This window comes from Pelodiscus sinensis, chromosome 1, assembly GCF_052426305.1.
Source record: "Pelodiscus sinensis isolate ZL-2025 chromosome 1, ASM5242630v1, whole genome shotgun sequence".
In the NCBI taxonomy this organism is placed as follows: domain Eukaryota; kingdom Metazoa; phylum Chordata; order Testudines; family Trionychidae; genus Pelodiscus; species Pelodiscus sinensis.
In genome coordinates, this window is record NC_143052.1 from 177,687,742 (window position 1) to 177,710,854 (window position 23,113).

The window sequence follows — 23,113 nt, forward strand, 5'->3', positions numbered from 1 at the left end:
CCCCTAGATTAGATAGTCATAATCATCCCTTCTGGATGCAGACACTATGAATCTGCAAATCTCAAAGGGTATGTCTACACTACCCCCCTAGTTCGAACTAGGGGGGTAATGTATGCATACCGAACTTGCTAATGAAGCCCGGGATTTGAATTTCCCGGGCTTCATTAGCATAAAGCCAGCGCCGCCATTTTTAAAAGCCGGCTAGTGCGAACCCCGTGCCGCGTGTAGCCGCGCGGCACGGGGTTCGCACTAGCCGGCTTTTAAAAATGGCGGCGCCGGCTTTATGCTAATGAAGCCCGGGAAATTCAAATCCCGGGCTTCATTAGCAAGTTCGGTATGCATACATTACCCCCCTAGTTCGAACTAGGGGGGTAGTGTAGACATACCCAAAGTGTGGGAGGAGTTCAAATCATATCTTTTTATGGCACTTTGATCAACACTGCAGTGTTTTTCACGAGCAGCTCCATGAGTTATTTTGCAACTAGTTACTAATGAATGCCTGAAAGTTTTAGTCACCACGGTGGTCAGTGGGTGGTGTAATGTTCGATTTGAAGATGAACAAGTCGACGGACATAGAAATGAAGGAACTTGCATAAGGTCATGGAGTCAATTTGTGCAGAGTCTGGAATAGAACACAGGAGTCCTGACTCCCAGTTCCTCCTCTAATATGTGTTCAAAGCAGACTACTTATTGATTCGATTCCTTTGTTTCACCTTAATTCTGTAAGAATGACCCTTTCCAGCAGTGGCTTGTTGATGGAGTAAACATGGCCCTCTTTATTTCTACATGACATAGTTTTCAGTTTGTCCTCAATAGAGTGGTACTTTAGAAACTTGAGACTTGCTTCCTAGGATCAACTGAACTCAGAGGGAAAAGAGGAATTCCATCAAGCTAAATCTCCCCTTTCCATACCTAAACAAGTAATGGGGAACAGGGAAGAATCCCATTCAACTGAGGAGCCTCTTACATCATCCGTGGGGAATCTCTTTCAGTGGGTGATCATGCACCACTTCCTGACTGTGATCTTTGCACATGCTATACTCACTCCTCTGGATTGCAGGTTAGGTATGCTATGGTAGAAAGACTACTCCTGGGATGTCTTCTTCCTCATTCCCCTCCAACAGAATTGCATGGCAGAGTTACTGGGGGTATGTCTACACTACCACCCTAGTTCGAACTGGGGTGGTAATGTAGGCAACCGGAGTTGCAAATGAAGCCCGGGATTTGAATTTCCCGGGCTTCATTTGCATCTCACTGGGTGCCGCCATTTTTAAATGTCCGCTAGTGCGGACTCTGTGCCGCGTGGCTACATGCGGCACGGACTAGGTAGTTTGGACTAGGCTTCCTATTCCAAACTCGAGGAGTAACGGTAGTTCGGAATAGGAAGCCTAGTCTGAACAACCTAGTCCGTGCCGCGTGTAGCCGCGGGCACGGAGTCCGCACTAGCGGACATTTAAAAATGGCGGCGCCCGGCAAGATGCAAATGAAGCCCGGGAAATTCAAATCCCGGGCTTCATTTGCAACTCCGGTTGCCTACATTACCACCGTAGTTCGAACTAGGGTGGTAGTGTAGACATACCCTGGCAGAGCTGGGTGAAAGTTTTTTCACTAAATGTTCTTTTGGTGAAAAATGTGGATTTGGTGACACACATGTTTTGCTTATTGGTGTCCATTTCACCCAAGGATTCATTTTTTAAAAATCTCCTAAAATTGAGGGGTTTCAACATTTTAAAAATAAAACCTTTTGTATATATATTTGGTGTTGTGGCTTTTCATTTCAATATTTTCTTTAATGTTATTTCTTTAAAAAAATTGGAAAGGTATAAATATGCACTAACTCAAAATAAAACATTTTGTTTTGGGTTGAGTTAGTGTTTAGTTTAACCCAAAACAATTATTTTTAACTTTTCAAAATTACTAGCACACTGAAAAATCTGTTACTCTTTCAGTTCTAGTTACTAGCGCCTGGAGTACAACTAACTTGAGAATTTAGAATATCAGGCACTCTGCAAAAATGAGGACAAGACCAGACCCTCTGGAAAAAGTTGCACTGCATGGAAGAGATGCAGTTTCCTCAGCTCTTGAGCAACTTCCTGTAGTGAAATGGTTATTTTCTTTCTGGCCATACAAAGCCTTTGCTTTCTCCTGGATAGTTTGGCACCCCTAGGCCTGCTGATGGGGAGGGGGAGCAGCTGGGCAAAGGGGGCATAACCCTGGGGCCCAGGGTTTCAAATGGGCCCAGAGCTCTGGGCTGTTGCTACTGTGACATCAATGGCAGTTAAAATCCTGATCCCCTTTGAATTGCTGGCCAGATTACCCTGTGTGGCTTTGAGGGCAGGAGGGGGCCAGCACTATGCTCTGGGTGGAGCTATGGGCTGACTGCCCTTCTATCTGAGGCCCTATCCCTTCCTCACCTTGCCCCTGGACCCACCATGGCTATTGGCCCTACTGGCCACACTGGGCACCCAGCATGCATAACCCGCTCACCTTCTGAATGTGGCGTACTGTCCATATAGTGGCACTTAGAGCACTTACAGAAAGAATGAGTGCACTCTACAGCCTTTATAGCTCAAGTTATAAAGGCTCATGCACTGAACTCTAGAGGTCCCAGGTTTGATTCTCTCTGTTAGTGTTAAGTGGGGGCTTGTTGGGGATTTTAACTGGGACGTCTCTGAAGCTTAGGCTAGGCTAAGGGGAAGTTTGTAACCCACATTCCTACTGGGTGTGGTGTACTGTCCCATGTAATGACACTTAGACCATTTACAGAGAGAGAATGAGTGTGCTTACACGTGCACAAAGCTCCAGAGGTCCCAGGTTTGGTTCTATTTGTGTCATGGTTATTTTAAACATGTATTGTTTAAGATGTATTGGTTAAGTGATTGGTTGCTTTTCCTGGGTTTGTTCTGTATAAAATATTTCTGTTTTAATTTTTGGCGGCAAAATATTAGGTGCATTAGGAATGGCTAAAATGGATAATAACTGGAACAAGTATAAGCATATGTAGCAGAAACCTAGTCAATACATAAGCATGGGCTTTTTGATTGGCTATTAGAAGTGTTTTATATCAGTTAGGTGCCCTAAGTTTTCAAAGTTGTAAATCTGCTGTCTTGTTTACACATCAGGCCAAGTAACATCCAAACTCAATTACTCTTGCACTTCAGTTGTTTTTTTCATCCACTAGGTATTGAGTCCATATAAAATTGAAAAAGCAATCTTTGTCTAGCTTGGGTAAATAAAAAGATCAGCTCGTCTTTAAGTGATTGATTACTTTTAAATTACAGGGAGCTCCTTTTAAATTGACTAGCTTAAGTGATAAAACAAATAAAGAGCTAATTTTTAGACAATTTAACCCTTTTGGCATATATTCAGATTGCTTAAATGCAACTGTGTAGACAAATTTAATGAATGGTATATGATATATACTGGGTTGATTATTTCAGTTACAATTTATAAAAAATGTTTAAACAAAAATGATGTATTAAGAACAATTTTAATGATTTCCTTCCAGTCTTTTCATTTAAATAAAATAACATGGGTATTTATGCAGGCAGAATTGACAGCATATGTCCTAGCTTGACAATAACCATGTAACAATATGCTTCTAGTTATATTGACTTGTACTTCTGTTGCAGACAAGAGACCTTTTAAAAAATTAACGTTTTGTTACAGATGAATGGAGAACAAATTAATTTTAATTTACCATCACAGTGTATACATGTGCAACTACTGTACTGTTTACATGCATTTACAGTAGGATATTTCTTTAAAAATAGGTTTAATGAAGGAACCCCTACCAGTGACTTTAGAACAAGTTTCTGCAGTGACTTTATACAGATGTGTTTTTTTGCAGGGCCACCATGTTGAAGGGGCAGAGGGTCTGAGGCAAAAGGGTCCCTTTCCTATGGGGCCTCTAAGACAGCACACAAACTGAGGGATATTGTGATTTAGCTCATGGTGTCTCAGTCCCATTCAAATTCACTCCAGCCACCCCTCTATTATGACAGAGGAGTAACTGTGCCAAACCTAAGTGGCATTTAGTGTATACCAGGTTGCAAAACCTAGAACTGGAAGCTTGGCCCAGCCTTGTAGGACAGAAGTTGCTGTTGTGGGGTTAGTTTAGGGTGGGCTTGTTTTCCAATACAGTTCTCTCCCTCAGTGGTAATTTTGGAGGGAATTTAATTCTTTGCCTCTGGCACCCCAAAACACATATGCAGGCCCACTGAGATTGAGCCTGACATTAGTCTCACTTCTAAAAAAACATATTAAAATTGCAGTCCATGTGTCAGGAAAGAGTGGAAATTGGTTTCCCATTCCACCCCCAAGAGACAGGGGAAAGACCTACCCGTTTGCACCAGCCTTCAAAACAAGACATACTATGGTGAGCAGGCTGTGATATCTGAGTGAGAAATTGTAAACAATGTTTTCCTTTATCCCATCTCTTTATCCCCCTTTTCTCTGATGCCTTCTTCAATTCATTATGTCTTTCTATCTCCATACCATTTATCTCCCCTTATCTCATTTATATCACACTTCTTTTTTCTTGTCTTTCCCCCGCCCCAGTTTTTCTTGCTGTTCCCTGTTTTAAGGACTGAGAGAGAGAGTGTATGTGGAGGTATCGGTCCTCAGACCACCAATTAATCCTGCTGTGCTATTCACCTTCTTGTATGGGTGAATGTGAACTGTGAATACACCAAGTAATGGCCAACGAAGCAAGGGGGCATTCTCAGCCGCTGTCAATCTTGTCCCCCCAGTTTCCACCCATCATCTTTTGTGCTCTACACTAAGACACACACAGATGGTAATGGAGGGAGGCAGTGTTCTTAACTTTCTGAAACTGTTTTCTGATTGAAATAGTCCAAATTTATTCTTTGCTTGATGGTGGTTTGATTTGGTTTATTTCTTTTAAGTTTAGGAGTGGGGAAAGGGCGTAGCTGTTTAGTGTGTGAAAAAAGTAAAAATATTTTACTTTTCTGTACAATATACTAATAAGTATAAACCCTCTTTGACCTATTTTCAAACAGCTCTACAGCTGGAACAGCTGGGAGATTGGCAAGTGATATCTGGCAGTGAACTTGCCTTCATTTTATAATCATACCAAGAAGAGACTGGTTTTCATTTTACTGAGTTTTAAGCCTCTGAGCGTGCAGAGTATACTTGAATGATGAGCATGTGAAGTGCACAGTGAAAACAGAGTTTGTTGTGCATAATTTTGAAGCTGTTAACTTCATGGTGGAAATCTGGTCAGAGTTATTGTTGTCTATTGGTAGGGACATCTGGGCTAAAGAAAAGGCTCTTTCAGATTTTTTTTTTTAAGTACACCAGGACTAAGACAAGGGCTCTAAAAGAAAAATCATTTATATTTTACTACTAGAAAAACAATACATTTTCACGTAATAAAAGACTGGATCATACTGCATGTCCGCATACACATGTCCGCTCTAGTCCCCACCCTGCAAGATGTTCAGTATAGATGGAAGCCATTGCAGAACAGATTTAGCTTCAAAAGTAAACCCTAACAGTTTGAAATCTTCAGAGAAGTGCCCCCCACTGGCTATATGGAAGATGTTTAAGTTAGGGATGTGAGGTTTAACTAGTTAATCAGTAAGTTAAGGATGTGAGGTTTAACTAGTTAATCAGTAAGTTAGGGATGTGAGGTTTAACTAGTTAATCAGTAAGTTAAGGATGTGAGGTTTAACTAGTTAATCAGTAAGTTAAGGATGTGAGGTTTAACTAGTTAATCAGTAAGTTAGGGATGTGAGGTTTAACTAGTTAATCACTGGTTAACGACATCCCAGCTAGAGCAGCCTCTGTCCATGGCAGGCCCAGGAGCCCTCAGGCAGGGATTGCTCCGACTGGGACTCTGAAGCAGTCCCAGCCTGCAGGGTGCCCCGGCCCTCTGCAGGCAGGAATTGCTCCAGAATTCTGGCTGGTGCAGGTGCTGCCTGTGTGTGTGTGTGTGGGGGGGGGGGGGTCGCTTTAACCTGGCTGGACCATCCTCTTCTCCTCCTGCCCCCCCCCCCCCCCGCTCACCTCCCTATAATCAGTTATCTGGTTATGTTCAGCCAGTTAGCCAATTAAGCAGGATGTCACATCTCTAGTATCTCAGTTATCAGAAATGCAGAGGAAAAGCTGCTGATTCTGGCATTGGGATTGTGGGGACCCACTGCTATACTAAACTGAGTTTGAAACCTTATTCTTTTACTGAATGTTTTCTGTTTTGCAATTTCCTCCATGGTGTGCTTGAGTTCTTTTGTTGCTGTCATCCATTTTCTCTCAGACCTGCCCCTTGGTGCTTTTGCCAAGCACGACCACTTCTTGAGAACTCAGTCTTTGCAGGCAGCTGTCTACTAGAGGACGTGCCACTGCCCATGACTGCCCCTCCCCCATGCTGGCAATGTGGAAGAACATTCCCGAGAATGTAGAGGCCAGAAGTGAGAGGCTTAGATCATTGTGTGGACCCTGCAGATGTTTCTCAGGAACCAGAACTGAAGGGTCTGGATTTTACTACTTCAAGGCACAGATTGGAACAACATGGCCCAAAACAGTTTACTGAGAGGATTTATGTCTGAACAAAGGAGAAACATAATGGACTGTAATGGCTGTGGCATGCATGGGACTCCCAAAGGAGATGAGGCCCTAGTTTTGTGGCCCTGAAGCTTGCCAACAATCGAGTATAGCATGAGAATTTAGAAAAAAAAAATGTATGGAGAGGGCAGGCACAGACTGAGTCCTGCTCTCTGTGTAGCTTGTCTAAAAGATGCAGCTCAGCAGTCTGCCGGTCAGTCAGAAGTACTTTGAGAGGTCACGGGGCCAATTGTATGTTCTGTCATTGTCTGTTTGTCTGTGAAATCTTGTGCCTGTGCGTGGATGACCCCTGTGAGGTTCCAGCTGTGTGAGTGCATAGCAGGAATATATTTGTAACAAGCAACCACTGGATACACAGACATTGTGATTGGGCATTGAATTTAGGAATTTCAGTAGCAAATGCTGTAAGTCTCTATTAGTTGTACTAATGATCCTATGTTTCACTGCTGTGTCTTTGTCAATGAGGTCTATAAAGAGGACTATGTCTTTCAGAGACCTGGTAGCAGCTCACCCCAAGAAATGCAGCTGGTGGGATCCAGGGGGCAAGCCTGCTGACAGGGGAGCAAAAGGAGTAACCGCCTCGGGAACTAGAGATTGAAAGGAGCCCAGGGCTTCTAGCCCTGAGCCCTTTAAATCACCTTGTAGCACACTGCAGAGCCCCAGATGACATGCTTTGAAAGGTGATGATGGGGGATGGTGCAGACCAGATGGTGCTGAAGTCTGGCTGTTCCAGCCCTGCCTCTTTTGCCTGAGGCCCCGCCTCTTCTGGGAGCATAGAACAACACCCCCCCTTGCCCAAAGGCCTGTCAATTCTGTTGGCTTGCCTGCTTTGGGGTAATATAGGCAGAGTGATCTTTGAGTAAGGAGATTAAGATCTATTTGTCTGAGCCTCTCAGCAGCTGCACTGTAATGAACATTAACTGAAATGTTAAACTTTAGCAATATGGTTAGATTCAATTCATACTAGTTAGAATGGAACACTTTAATCTGATGTCTAATTATAAATACTTCCAAGATGAATTGAATGGCTTGTCTGTTTGATTTCATGCAACCCTATGCTTACTTTCTCCTTGCCCCTGTCTATTTTTATTTATTTATTTTTGGAAGGAGATGTTCCTGCTATACACATGGCTTTTTTTAAATTCCTAGGATAATGCAGTAGAACAAAATACAAGCATCCCAAATCAAGCTTCTATTTACTCAATTTTTAATAAAAAGATGTGAAACAGTGTAAACATGATATAGCAGTATTTTAATATGATTTTGATGCATACTCTTATTAAATGAATGGATTACAATTAGAGAAAGGATTTACCTTATTGGAGAAGAGCAGCGATCTATCTAATCTACTATTTTCTATCTGATCGAGGTCTATTCCAGCTGTTTCAGAGGAAGGTTCTAGAAACCCTGTAGTAGGGAGTTATGAAATAAATGAGCACCAAGGAGCCCCAGCAGCTAGAGATGGGCTTTGCTCTGGAGCATGAAAATATATATCTCTTGCAAATCCTTTAAAAAAATTCTTAATCCTATTAGATATTATTAATGGCTATATAAAATATAATTTCTGAATCCTGCAATGTTCTTGGCCTGAATGATACCTTGTGGCAATGATTTCCACAGACTAATTGTATTGTGTGGGAAAAATTGTTTCCATTCATCAGATCTAAAATTTTCTATTTTCTATTTTATTGAATATTCCTATTTTAACTAGAGTACCTTATATTAACATACTGCAAATAGTGTTTTTCCCTTCTTCCCTTCATATTCAAATAATATTGGTCAAGATAAAGACAATTCCAGAAGTAAAGTTTTATTTGTAAGGAGTAAACAGATACTATTTAAGCTTCCTCATGTATCTTCAAATGACTTGCACCATGACTTACAGAGATCTTTTAAAGGGGTACAAAGTTATAGAAACTAAACCTTTTCAATGGGGTAAATCGGTTGGATCAATTCAGAAGCTGCCTTGTCTGAGGAACTTGTTTTTCATTTTTTGAGAATGAGGTTTCTATTCATCCTTCCTTGGTCACATTGGAGGTAGAAATGACCCTGAACATAAGATATTCTGGCTCTTAGGCTTGAGTTTGTCTATCTGGAAATATGACATTGATTATATTTCCTCTTGGGATCAGATTAGGAGTGTTGTACTTCCTCACTTTCTGCTATGAGTAATGAAGGATTAAGATTTGTGCTTACCCACATTTTTAATATTATTTTGCATCCATGACATACCACCAGCTCTCTTAAACAGAAGGTACTTTTTAAAAAGATCCAGTTAAGCTGCCGTTAACTACTTAGTTTCTATTTTGGTGCAGGTAAATGCCATAAATATGCCTCATAGCTGTGATTTTTAATAAAGTGTATATTTTTTTTTATATAAAACTAGAAGATTTTACCCAGCATTACTTGAGTCCTTAACTCAATTAATTTGGGGGGGGGAGGGGAAATAAAATGAAAATGTACAGTCTTTATTTAAATCATTGCTCCGGGGGGGGGGGGGTGTGAGGATCGGGATTAAGAATGTGGGCTTCTCTGGGGTGAGAAAACTACCTCAGCCCTCTCTCACTGCAGCAGCTTGGGACGTGGTGAGAAACACCCCTCCATGGCTGCTGCAGCTCCAGTCACATCTGGGGATGGGGTGGAGCTCCAGGTTCCTATATCCCCTGGGCTCCTCAGCCAGAGTGAGGAAAGTAACAAACTGTGCACTTTCCCCTTGCTAAAGGGGAACAGCTAGGAATGTCCCCATATGGACGGGAAAGGGAGCTTCAGTCCCTTCCCCTCTCTCCTAAAGGGCACTTGGGGAATAAGGGGATCAGGGCTGAGGCAATCCCATTTGTGGGGTGAACTCCCAACGAGCCCTTTCAAATGGCTGGTGATTCATTTTTTTCCATGTTGTTTTATGAAAAGCAATTCCATTCCAGGCACATCCCATTTTCCTGGCACAATCAAACCCTTACCTTGCTTTAAGTTATGATATGAAGAAATTGTATGCAGAATTTGGTCACTCTAGTGCTTACCATTAGGAGGGGATCTTGAATAGGTGGACGGACAGACAGATAAACTGTCTCAAATACGTAATAGATAATGCACAACTATATCATGACATTGTGCGTTGCATATTGTCAGTATTGTACGGACATGTTCATTTCTTTAGGTTTCTCTTTCGCTACATCATATACATGTTTTAAAAAAACCCCTTCACTCTTTGTATGAATTTATTTGCCACTTCAGATTTCACAGAAGTCATTATAATTTCACATTATCTCCTGAGCCTAAGCAGATAGACCAAGGAAGGCTGACTGGAGGCACTTTTGCAAGACAAGTTGGCACTTGCAAAACACAGATGCCCAAACCTGAAGTGAAACTTTCCACTCTGAGCACAAGTGTGTCATTTTTCCTTTCTCCATTTTTTTTTCTCTTGGCCTCTTAAATGCATTGTACAGAATCCATTGTTGGCTTTGCTGTTGGTCATGGAGCAGCTGTGGAAACCTAATGCAGCTGTTCTTTTGGAAGCCTATTTTCCTGTAACTAAGGGTGAATGTGGAGAATTTGTACTTTATTGTGTTAATGTTTTGAAAACAGAAAGAAGATGAAAGTTATATGCATGTGCAACTGGCCTGATTTTCTTTTCCCCTCCATGCCATCAAGGTTCAAAATGTAAAATGCACACTACATTCCTGGAAAAATCCCAGTTCAGCCCAAAATTTGTATTTTTCCATCCTGTGGAGATCTTTATGACTCTAGTAAAAATATTATCTGGTCAAATATTTAAACAAGCAAAAAAAAAAAAAAATCTCCATTTGTTTCTTCTACCTGGAACCCTATGCTAACACCACCACTCTCATGAAATTGTTCCTATTGATATGCTTGGAAGACAAATCATATTCATTTAAATAATGGTGCTAGGAGACTCTATTCAAAGAAAATAAAAAGTCTGTAATAGCAACATTGCTAGGATAGCAGCACGTGGCTAACCATTAGTGGTACTGAAACCAATGTGAAATTATCTGGGTAGGTAGGAGAAGACGAACCAACAAAAGCAACAACAAACATTTTTGATGGCCATGCTTACCTATCATGTTGGGGAAATATTTTATATTGATCAATGGTATATGAATTGATTCACCAGTGTTAACTTCTAAGAATAAGCTAGCGAGTGGATTTTTAATCTTTTTCTCAAGAAACATTCATGTTTTAAACTATGTCAAGATATGAGAGTGGTGCAAAATGCACTGATTTATTTAGGGAACTTGGATGTAGCTTGCTTGTATTGGAGCATTAGTTGCTTCTTAATGGTGGTGTTTCTTTTAGGCTTGCTGAAAAGCAGGAACTGATCTAGGCCCTACTAGAGGCAAAAGGTACCTCTTCTGTTATTACCAGGAGTTTGAGGTAACTTCTGTTTAGGAACAATTATTTGATTCTTATCCTGTACTGTCTGTGCTGATGACCTCTGTTGCCTTCTTATGTTCCCTTTAAAGGACAAAACAGGAGTTCTCAAGAATGGTTTTGAACTGGAAACAACTTTATAGACTTGCTTTTTTGTTTTGTAAATTAACTACTATAATTACTTGTCAATTATGTTTATGAGGGGCCTTTTCCTTATATGAACCACTTTAATTATCTATGTTCTAGTACTTGCAAAAGATTTACAATGAATGATCTCTATTGATATTGCCCCTTAATAGTTTTCATTGTATATACAGTAGCATTCTGGCAGAGAAAATACAGGAAATGGAGATCATGCTGTAGACTTGTCTTACGTAACATATATGTGCCTTTCTTGTGCTTGCAATTAGATATGGTGGGTCAAAGACAGTGTGATCATGTATTAGAGATTGTACAGTCTGTTCTCTCAGTTTCTCAGATTGTATTAATCTGTTACACATAACTGACTGACAAGGAGAAAAAAAAACAATGATTAACAGCCTATAAGTGTAATGTTGACTCAAAAGAAGCGACAAAATTATTCAATGTGTTGTACATTTCAGTTAGTTTGAATGACCTTTTTAGTTTCAAGCAACATAAACCCACTTCTCCATCCAAACTGCTCATTAAAATATTTTGTGGATTGCTCAGAAAAATGTTTCCAGTTCACAAATCAAACAGACATTCAGGTTCTAAATCAAATTACTGATCAAAAGAATGAATAATTTTTCTTCACTTTATTTTTTTCTTCCTCTTTAACTTTTTTTGCAAGTCCTCATTGTCAACTTTTCTGCATTCAATAAAATTTGATGTTGAATAATATTACTGTTCTCTTTAGTACAAAGGATACTTTGGGTACTGACATTTTATTTTATATTTTATCCAAACTTGACAGACTGAAAAGTTGTTTGGAAAATTAATGTTAAACTGTTATAACAATGAGTAGCCCTGTGGCTCCTTAGAAATTAACAAATATACAACAGTCAAGTTTTATTGTTCTATGAAATCCTAGCCCAAAGTGCCTAAAATTATCAGTTGAATGTGCATCAAAAATTAATAAAACTAACAATTGTTTAGTTTTTAGTCTTTGTTCTGAAGAGGGGCACAAGAGTGATCTGGTGTAAACAATGAATTATTTCTTATTTCCAAACATCATGATCAGGGTTTAGGTTGAGGGCATTAGGGGTCAAAGGTAGTGATGAGTGCAAAACTTGGAACATGAATACAGGCAGTCCCCGGGTTACATGGATCCGACTTACATCAGATCCCTACTTAGAAACGGGATGAGGCAACCCCGCACTAGCTGATTCCCCCCAGCAGACCAGGGAGACGCGAAGCTAGCGCCCCCCCCCCCCCCCCAGCAGACCAGGGAGATGCGGAGCAGCTTTTCTCAGCAGACACCTCAGCTTGAGAATAAAGGACTGAGGGAAGTGAGGTGTGGGAGAATAAAACTGAGCTCTGGAGAAATGTTTGGCTAGAGTTTCCCCTACAATATGTACCAGTTCCGACTTACATACAAATTCAACTTAAGAACAAACCTACAGTCCCTATCTTGTACGTAACCCGGGGACTGCCTGTAAATAAAGGACTTTATGTTTTGTGTCTCTGTGTTCATTAACCTTTATAGGCACAATATGCCTGAGAAATCTGAAGATCCTAATCACTACATCTTTTAAATTAGTCTTTAATTGAACTCTTGCAATAACCTCAAAACACAAATCATATAAAATTAACAGACAGTTGGAAAAGCTTGTGCTGTTCTAACCCCTTTTTATTACTTTTGTTTTCTAGGTCTTCAGGGATTTTACATTGTGTAGCTGGCAAAACAAGCCACCATTTAAATACTACTCTTACTACCCAAATGGTAAGTAGTTGTTCTATATAGGTATTGCTTAATTAGTATGAAGATGATGACTTGGAGGGATGTAAGGAAAATTTAATATTTTACCTAGCCTTTTGAAAATATTTTATTGGCATCTTTATGCAGTGTTAGCCTTGTGTGTATGCTCAAAGATGATAAGGCCATTGTGGAGAAACTAAAAGCATTCTATGCATCAGTTTTCATGGCTCAGAATGTGAGGGAGATCAAAAACCTAATCCAATTCTTCTTGTGTGACAAATCTGAGGAACTGTCCCAGACTAAGGTATCAGTAGAAGAGGTTTTGGAACAAATTGATAAACTAAATTGTAATAAATTGCCAGGACCAAATGGCATTCACCTAAGAGTTCTAAAAGAACACAAATATGAAATTGCAGCATTATTAACTATGGTTTGTAACCTATCCTTTAAAACAGCTTCTGGACCAAATGACTGGAAGACTCTAGTTTTTTAAAAAGGGTGCCAGAGGTGATCTTGGCAATTAGAGGCTGGTAAGTCTAAGTTCAGTACCAGGCAAACTGGTTGAAACTATAGTAAAGAACAGAATTGTCAGACATATAGATTAACATAATTTGTTGGGGAAGAGTCAACATAGTTTTTATAAAGGGAAATCATACCTTATCAGTCTCCCAGAATTCTTTGAAGGGGTGGGGATTGTGGAGGTTAATAAGTATGTGGACAAGGGGGATCCAGTGGATGTAATTTACTTAGATTTCCAGAAAGCCTTTGACAAGGTTCCTCACCTAAGTAAAGTAAGGTATCATGGGATAAGAAGAAAGGGCCTCTCCTGGATTAGTAACCATTTGAAAAATAGGAAACAAAGGGTAGGAATATTGGTCAGTTTTCTGAATGGAGAGAGGTAACTAGTGGTAGAGGTATCCCGTTTTGGGACCAATCCTATTCAACATATTCATAAATTATCTGGAGAAAGGAGTAATCAGTGAGGTGGGAAAATTTGCAGATGATACAAGATTGCTTTGAGACTGTTGACTAGAATTCACTTAAGAGATATTAATGAGAAGTGGTCCCATTGAATTGACACTGTTTGTTTGCTTAGAGTACAATAACATTGGGTTTTGTAATCTCTTGACATATGGAAGGTTTTCCTCAGGTGGTCATTAAGTCCATGCACCAAGGCAAAACCAAGTAAATCTAGACAATCTCCTTCAGGTCTTTTGTTTAACCTGTTCTTGAAAATCTCCAGTGACGAGAATTCCGCAGCCTACCTTTGAAGCCTATTCTAGTGCTTAATTACCCCTTGTAGTTAGAAGTATAGCATTCCCCATGGCAGGTAAGACTGTAAACCATCTTTTGTTTAAATTACAGTGTACTCAGTCATATAGTACCTTTGCTCCTGTTTAAATTTGTTTTCTTAATTGTTAGTGTGCTTTTTTTTTTCTTTTGATCTGTGCATACGTACAGGTAGGTATTTAAGTTCATATGGAACTTTCTGCTTCATGTGCTATCCATGCTTCATATGATTGAGTTTGCAAGACTTGGGTCAAGTGGACCTTGCGGAGAATAAATCTTCTCTTCTGTTGTAACAATATAGACAAAATAGCACTAATTTTCACAGGAATATCTTGATAAAATAACACAGGTTTTCAGCATATAAATAGATATAGACAATAAAATACTACTGTTGTGTAAGTATATAAATCTTTATATTTATAATATAAAGTAGAAATAAATCATATAAAAATATACAAAAATTGCAGTAAATAATACAATTTACTAGAAAAATTATTGGGAAATTTTTCTTCTTTGTCAGGTAAATGAAGGACAGGGGGATTGTTTATTTCTGATGCTAAACACGCTCATCCTCTTTAGCTCTCTATCTTGGCAGAAAGAGGAAAACAGCTTGTGTTCCCCAGAGTTACCACAAAAGATTTGTCCATATCTTGGCACAAAGCATGGAGTGGTTTGCCAGTTGCACTACTCTCTCAGAAAAGCCAGGAAAATGTATGTAACTAGACCACAGAGATACAATATTTGCCTGTGGCATTGTTTGAATCCCCACAACAGCTACTGTTTCCTGATAATAGTCCCTAAATATATTTACTTGATCCAAGAAACCATATTTTTAACAGATTTTTCTGAAGTTATGATAGTCTTACTTAGCTCATTTTATAGTAGGGGTTAAAACTGCAGAGAGATATCTAGCCATACCACAATCCCCAAGACATGCAACACCAAGGAAACCTATAATTCAAAAACATTCAAACTACAAAACCAAAAAATCCCAACCAAATAAGCAAAAACCAGCTCAACAACAAAATCCCCCATAACATGAACAATCTTTCAAGTCTTGAAAACTTACTTCCCATTAACGTTGTGGGTTTGTAAATGATAATTTTCGGATTATGCTATTAGGACAAAGAACCAGATTTTTTTTTCTGAGAAGCAGTAACTAGTGGTTGCAGCACATTTAAATGTTAAGCAATACAGAATTTTATCACTTGTAAAAAATATGCTACTGGATGCTGGTTAATCAAAATTAGTTAATATTCTCTGGGGCAAATTCTGTCTTCCTCTGTTCTGCAGATTCGCTGAGGGGTACAATTTGAACAACGCAAATTGCATATCTTATTTCGATTGTTGTTTGAAATAGCTTATTTTGAAATTTGGCGCATCTACACAGTGCCAAATGTTGAAATAACATTCTATTTCGACACATCCCATAACTCTCTCAGAATGAAGGTTACAGGAATGCTGAAATAGTGTGCCTGTTATTTTGAAAAATATTTTGAAATAACGTGTGCATTTAAAAGACACGGAGTAGCTAGTTTGGGATACTTCCATTATCCCTAAACAGCCCTGCTGTCTAGACATACCCTCACATACAGACCAATGCGGAGGAAGTCGCCGAATTATCAAAGGCTCCGCACAGGGTACATTCTGCTTTGCTTAAGTTTAGAATGCTACTTCATGGCTCAACTGATTTACAAAGTGCGGGTCTTTCAGAAAAGTGTTCAGAAAGTCAAAGTTGTTCTGTATAGCCTTTTTCTTTCACATTCAGATAATGTAGTTCTGGTAACTATTCATCCATGCCTCCATGGTCAGGGTGTGGGTACTGAATGAGAGTGCAGAGTAGGAATTACTAAGGAGATCCACACTTGTGGGCCCTTCAATAGAGGTGTGTCCAAGTCTGAAGGTCTGCCCTTTGTGAAGAGAAGAAATGAAAATTGTTTGATAAATTAAACTTTATCAATGACTCATTCACTTCGACTACCATGTATATTTGTAGTACTAAAAGGAATGGGGCCATTTTAGCATATTGGTAATTAAAAAAAAAGAACAAAATCCCTAAACCAATAATCTTGAAATATTGTAAAATGGCTGCAATTAATACACACTATAAAATGGTTCCTGAGAGTAAAATACTTAGGGTTTCTTTACACTAGACCCCTAGTTCAAACTAGGGTGGCTAATGTAGGCATTCGAACTTGCAAATGAAGCCCAGGATTTAAATATCCCGGGCTTCATTTGCACGTTCCCGGGCGGGCGCCATTTTTAAATCCCCTTAGTTCGAACTGACAGCCCGCGGCTACTCCTCCTGCAATGAGGTGTAACAGGACTTAGTTCGGATTAACTTCTGACTGCCGCCTGTAGCTGCAGGCAGTCAGTTCGAACTAATGGGATTTAAAAATGGCGCCCGCCCGGGAACATGCAAATGAAGCCCGGGATATTTAAATCCTTGGCTTCATTTGCAAGTTCCAATGCCTACATTAGCCACCCTAGTTCGAACTAGGGGGCTAGTGTAGACATACCCTTACCTTTATTTTGAGTACTCTAGGGAGTTTTGTATTTACATATGAAGTCTCTGGCTGCCCAGTTTTGTATTTGTATCCCATTACTAGGTGAACTGGTGCTTTCTGGGGGATGGAACTCAGCTGCTCATGGTGCCAGGCTCAACTCATCTTTCCACGTGAATGGAGTAAATCCCAGGGTTAAATGATAGAAAGCTGTGATCCAGAGCCAGGACTATTGGCATATAAAAGAACAGTCCAATTTCAGGGAAGAGGCCAGAGGCAAGAAGGGAATAAAATGTTTTTTTATTTTTCATGCAAACAGACTGGGAGTGCAACTTTGCAAGAGGCAGGATAGGACAGACAAAAGCCAATCTGGGGTCAGAAAACCCCAGCAAATGGAGGTTGAGGACCTGGTGAAAAAGGCCTATATGGGGTAAACAGGCTTCTTCAGGGGACTTCAGGCAGAGGAAAAAGACATGGTTTACATGTGGAACTTAGGGAAAACTGTTTATTTTGGAGAGAGAAAACTGGAGCCCTAAAGAAAAGAGAATAAAATCCTCTATCTCCTGAGAGTTCTCTGGTGTACTGACTAGTGTGTCAGGCTACTGGCTTCCAAATCACTGAGTCAGTTGATAAATATGTGAACTCCACAGGGCAGAATTTTTCTTCTGATATCTTTGCATAGCTCCTAGCACAATGCCAGGAAGCAGGAAGTGTTCTAGATGACTCAGCAAGAGTGTGAAACGAATTGTGCAAAGAACAAAACAAAAAACACCGTAGTCTGTATTAGAATATAATAGTGTATTTGTAGAGCTAATGCTATTTAAAATAAACATTTTCCCTATACACAAGTCTTTTTAGGTCCTTCACTAGCCAAATAAAAGTAGGGACATCTGATCGGACGCAACAGGTAGTAACGAAAGGTGCAGTTTAGTGTAATTTAGAGGATTGTAAAGTATTTTAAAGGAAAACATATGAAGTTCACTATTTACCTGGAAATTGGTGTCAAGTATAATCCATCAGTGTTTGGTACATACTTTTAGGTACTTCAGCAGAATCTGACTTTGAAGGTTGTGGAACAGCTATCTCATTTATGTCCACTGTATGTGACTTAGGGATGTAAAATTACTGTATAATCATTTTGAGTATTTGAATGTTTATTACACACTTATAATGCTTGAATTCAGGGGGAATAAGCAGGAAAGCAACACAATGGCTTTCCTGATGATAACATCCAGGATATAATCCAAAGTGACACAGGTGTTTTGCCAGGCTTGGATGTACATATCAGAAGGGCATTAAACAGTTAAAAATGCTTTGCAGGAGAAGCAGAAATGGAATATGTGTGTGTGAGGAGGCTCAAATGTTAGCAGTTGTCCAGCGAGACAAGCTGATATAGGGTGAGGCTCTGCAGGCAAAATCAAAAGAAATTGTGACTTCAACTTTTAGGGCAGGGGTGGGCAATTATTTTTGATGAGGGGCCACTCCAAGATTTTGGAAATTTGTCAAGGGCTTCACTCTTCCATATATTAATGGAAGAGGTGCAAGATCTAGGATGGAAGTTGGGTGCAGAAGGTAGGGGATTAGGGTGCAGGAGTGAGTGTGGGGTCTGGGAGGGAGATGTGAAGGGCAAAGGAGCCAGTTGTGACATGGGGCACTCGAATGGGATGCATCGGTTTGGGTTGTGACCTAGGGCAGAGAAGGCAGAGGGTATGGGTTATGTGCCATGCGGTGGTGGGGGGAGGGAAGAGTATTGGGGGAGGAAGGGGCTGGGGTGCCAGAGGCAGGCTCTGGCTGGGAGACTTACTTGGGTGACTCCTGGCCAACAGCCTAGCACATTTCTGAGGCAGCCTCACTACCTATCCTGCCCCTGCAGAGGCTGCGGAGGTCATGTGAGAGTGTGAATAACTATGAGCTGGAGGGGAGGGAGAGTGTGGTGCTTAGTGTATTGCCTGTTTTTCCAAACAGTACCAGCTCCCATTGATCAGAAACCATCCAATGGGATTGGGTGCGGGGGCAGCTCATAAAGCCTCCCCTTCTGTCTGGGCTCGCAGTTGTGAAAGAGAAATGGCCCAGCAGTTGCTTTTCTGAGTGGTATGTGAGTGGGTCAGAGCAAGCAGGGAGCCTGTCTGGGGCTCCTCACTGCGTCCACAGGCCAGATCCAGTGGCTTAGCAGGCCAGATCTGGCCCAATTTTGTCCAGCCCTGTTTTAGGGGCTGGCAAGCCTTAGGGAAAGAGCATGTGGATTTATTTATTGTTCCAAAATCTGTTTTCTCTTAAATGTTTTTTGTTTTAACGATACTCTGCTTTGAGAAGGCTACGTGGGCAGTGTCACTACTGTCATTGCTCCCAGAAGGGAAAAAAACCCTGCAGCATCTTCCAAGCCTAAGTTAAAGACCACAGAAGATCAGAGGTGGTGTTACCCCAGGAATTGTGACACACACAATATCCCTGAGTTATAAATGTCCTCACATCACACCCATTGAATACGTACAGAAACACAATATTCAATGATCCTGCCTGCATTTGTTTATGCAACTGAATTTGAGAAGAGGGGAGAGATGCTTTCTGGGGATACAGAGCAGTGAGGATTCTGTCATTGCATTTCCAATTTTCTTAGTTTGTTAGTTTCCTTTCCTTTGCTTGGTGTCGATACTTTGTTTTCCATCCTCATAAGTCTCTAGTGGGCCTTCTGATGTTTTGGCCTTCCGCTGCCACTTATCTGTCCCCTACTTTTGCTTCTCTGCATTCATCTCCTTTTCCCAGGCGCTCTCCTCTGCTTCCTGCTCTTTGGCTCTCCAAGCCATTTCTAGCTTTTGGATCTCTCTGTTAGCTAACAGTAACTGCAGGGCAGCCTTGCTGCGAATTGTGCCAGACTGGTTTCCTAAACCTGTAACGCCCTGGGCCACAGTCACTTCCATTGGATTAATCAGATCTTTCTGATTCTTATCATATTCAATGAGTAGAGATTTAATTCCTTCTATTGTTTTCCCTGTACTATCTAAACCATGGTCTGTAATGAGTTTTTTCTCATTGTGATTTGGTTTGCTCAGCATATGCCTCTGATTTCTTCATCTTATCCTTTCCTTTTTCTCCCTATTTGAAATAAACAAATGAGAAATAGCAAACTGTAATCTTTTTCTTTACCAGTTTCTGACTTTCTCACCTTTGAATATCTCTGAATTTGTGTTAGCTGGTAGAGAAGTGCTGAGAGTGTGACCCTGGGCTAACCAGCCAATGGTGTGAAGACCCTGCAGACTAAACCACAGGGATGCTTCCTGGAGGTACCCAGGCTTGTGAGAGTTCTGACCCTGCATTTCCAACTTTTTAAACATTTCTTTTCTCGGTCTCCATGTGTTTGGTCTTCCAGCTCCTGTAGTGTCTGGTGAACCTCCTGCTGTATCTCCAGGGGAGGGGAGACAGGAGTCACTTCCCTTTGAGACATCTCTGAATGCAAGCAAAAGCCAAATGGAGTTTTTTTCAGAACACAATGCAGACACCTCCTTAGCCATCCTCAAGAAGGCCCCAGAGAATGAGACCAAGGAGCAGCTCTTTGTAAAAGAGGAAAGAATTAACAGGGAAGCCCCAGCAGAGAAAAATAGAAATCTTAGGGAATCCTATAAACAGTTAACTGTGCGCCAAAGTATTGTGTGGAATTAATGCTATTAGCCCACAATTGTCCTTTTGCTGGTCACGTGGGAATGGACAGGATATATGAAAGGTAAAAGAAGAATTTCTATTGGCCCAGTATACAAAATGAGGTACAGGAATACTGCAAGCCTTGTGACTTATATCACAAGTGGAAACAATCCTGTCCGTCTCTGCCAAACTCCTTTGCATCCTTTATCACAGATCAAAGAAGCATTTTCAGGGTTGCCATGGATGTCATAAGGTGCTTGGCCAAACCAAACCAGAAAGGAAAAAGATGTATAGCATTGGGTTTTGCTGCCAGGTATCCAGGGGTAATTGCTTAGTCAAAAGTAGAAGCTGAAACAATTGGTAAGATACTGGTCTGAGTATTCAGCAGGGTGGGTTTTACAAAAGAGTGCATACCAGATTACAAGTCAAATTTCAAATCCCAGCTATTTGGTGAATTGTGGAGGAAGAATTGTGGTGAATTGTGGACGAAGAACTGAAATCTGACCCATGCCACCCAGAGACAACCAGTTTAGTTGAGAGATTCAACAGGACCCTAAAATCTATGCTGAAAATGATCTAAACAAGATGGCATGTGACTGAGATGTAATGTTATCCTATTGGTTGTTTGCATATCAGGAGGTGCCCCAAGAGTCTGTGAGGTTTGCTGTATTTAACCTATATGGGAGAAAGTTCAGAGGTCCCCTGCATATCACTGGAGACTCTGGAGAGAAGGAAACTGAAGCAGAGGGGAAACTGGTGGCTAAATCTGGGCAAAAAAATTAGGGAGGATTTCAAGAAGGGATGGGCAACCTTGAATAGTGAGTGGGCTGCATGAGTGGCCCTTCTTCACCTCAGTGTGCTGCAGCAGCCTGCGGCCCACTGGGGTTCCCCTTGCAGCCCCATGTCTGTCCCCTCCCCTATGCACCTCTCATTTACTGGGGCACCGGAGCCCTGAATTTACCTGTTTCTCCCCCTACCTCCCAGCAATTTTGGACAAGTGAATTGTCTGATTCATGCTCCATCACTGCTCCTCCACCTGTCTCCTGTTCCAACTCTGGGAGGGTGAGGAGCAACAGTAAAGTGCAAATCAGGCGATTCACGGCTCCTCCTACTGTAGGGAGTGCAGGATTCCAGTGTCCCAGTGTTTGAGAGACACACAGGGTAAGAGGTCACAAGGGGGTCAGTAGGCCCCACGTGGAGCTCTAGTGAGCAGCCTGTAGCCCCTGGGCCACAGATTGCCCACAAAAAAATGAGGAAGAACAGCTCTTCTGCAAGAGGGGGATTTTGTGCAAAAAGGCGCTGTCTACACTGCTCTTTTTTGTGCAAAAGCCTCTTGTGCAAAAACAGCTGCTAATTAATTATGCAAATGAAGCATGGCAATATTCCACGCCGAGCTTCATTTACATAAGCTTTTCCACAAGAAGGCTACAGTGTAGACATAGCCTAAGAGTCCCTGTTGTTCTCCATTTGTTATGGTCCCCAAAAGGATGGGATCACAAGTTGGAGCTCCCCGGTTCCAGCACCCTCAGGACCTGATTAGTCCGAGATGAGGGATTTTGCTGGATGCAGGGAGGTCATTTCTGACCACCCTGCTGCTGGCCGCACCTCTTGCTCTCCTGGCTTCCTGACTCTGCCTGCAAGCCAACTCCATTCCGGGTAGCCCAATTAAGCCACGCACCAGCTATTGGTCCTCCTCCCACCCCAATACAGCCCAGCTAAGCTGCGTGCCAGTTCCCAGCCTCCCCGCAGCCCATCTGAACCGAGTGTCACTTCCCCCTCATTAACTGGCCATGCCCCAGTGCCGGGACACTCAAATCCTGAAACAGATTTTCAAGAAATGATCTGGAGGAGGAGAGGTTATAATGGCTTCTTTCGACACACATCAGTGTATAGGGGTTACCTAGTAGATGTCTGCATAGAGTTGTTTAGATCCCATAGGTGAACAGTGTATTGTGCTTAAGAGTACTTGACAGGGGGGTCAGGAGTTATATTCTGGTTTTACTACAGTCTTGGTCATCCGGATCATAGGCTTGCTTTATTTCTAAATTATATTTCACTCTCCAATCAACCAACTCTTTTCAGAATTTGAATGTTGTAATGTTGAATTACAGCTGGCTGGTATTGTAATTACTGCCTGTCTCCTTGTAGTATTCCATCTACACTTCGTCTTCTCTTTGGAGGTGTCCTGTATCATGGATGGTTTTGTGTTGGAGCAACAGTGGTGGCAAATAAACAGACACCTTCTCTCCCCACTTCTCTTCATTACACAAGGATGTTTTACAAAGAGCTGCTTTTGGCTTCTACTGTCATGGCTAATCATAAGGCGTGACCTTAGACAATCAGGAATCCAGAACCACTACCATGTGAACAGGCAACAAACTATGCAGTTTAAAATGCAAGCAAAAAAATAAAAATATAAAGTAGTGTTTTCCCCCTCTCATATACACACACGTCAAAAAATCTCTACATTTTTTCCATTTTACAACATATTTTTAGAAATCAAGGATTTTTTCAGGAAAAAAATTCTTATGAATATTCAACTCTATTCTATTTTAAAGACTGTATTGCTGATGATAAGCACCAGACTACCCAAAAAACATTATTTTTTATCATTTTCCTTCTTTGTCTTGGTGTTAGTCCCAGCCCTTAAGCCTAAATAGAATCTAGGGTGCATCATTAAAGATTTATTTTCACCCTTCCAGAATGTAGGTGTATGCTAAGAAACCAATTCCCAGGGTATGTAGGCTCCAAATCTACAAAGTCTTTAACCATTGCTACATAAAGAGTGCAGTTAAAACATAGATAGGTCTCCATGCAGTTTTTCTGTAAGTGT

General features: G+C 41.0%; 1 protein-coding gene across 5 annotated transcripts in view; it reads left to right on the forward strand.

Annotated features, from left to right (window-relative positions):
- Nucleotides 1-23,113, forward strand: part of LOC149525675 (uncharacterized) — a 444,259-nt gene that overhangs the window by 142,998 nt on the left and 278,148 nt on the right. For all 5 annotated transcript variants that reach the window (XM_089773544.1, XM_089773522.1, XM_089773533.1 and 2 more), the window contains one exon: nt 12,802-12,874. In XM_089773544.1, coding sequence (XP_089629670.1) covers nt 12,802-12,874 — 73 coding nt within the window. The remainder of the gene's footprint in view (nt 1-12,801; nt 12,875-23,113) is intronic.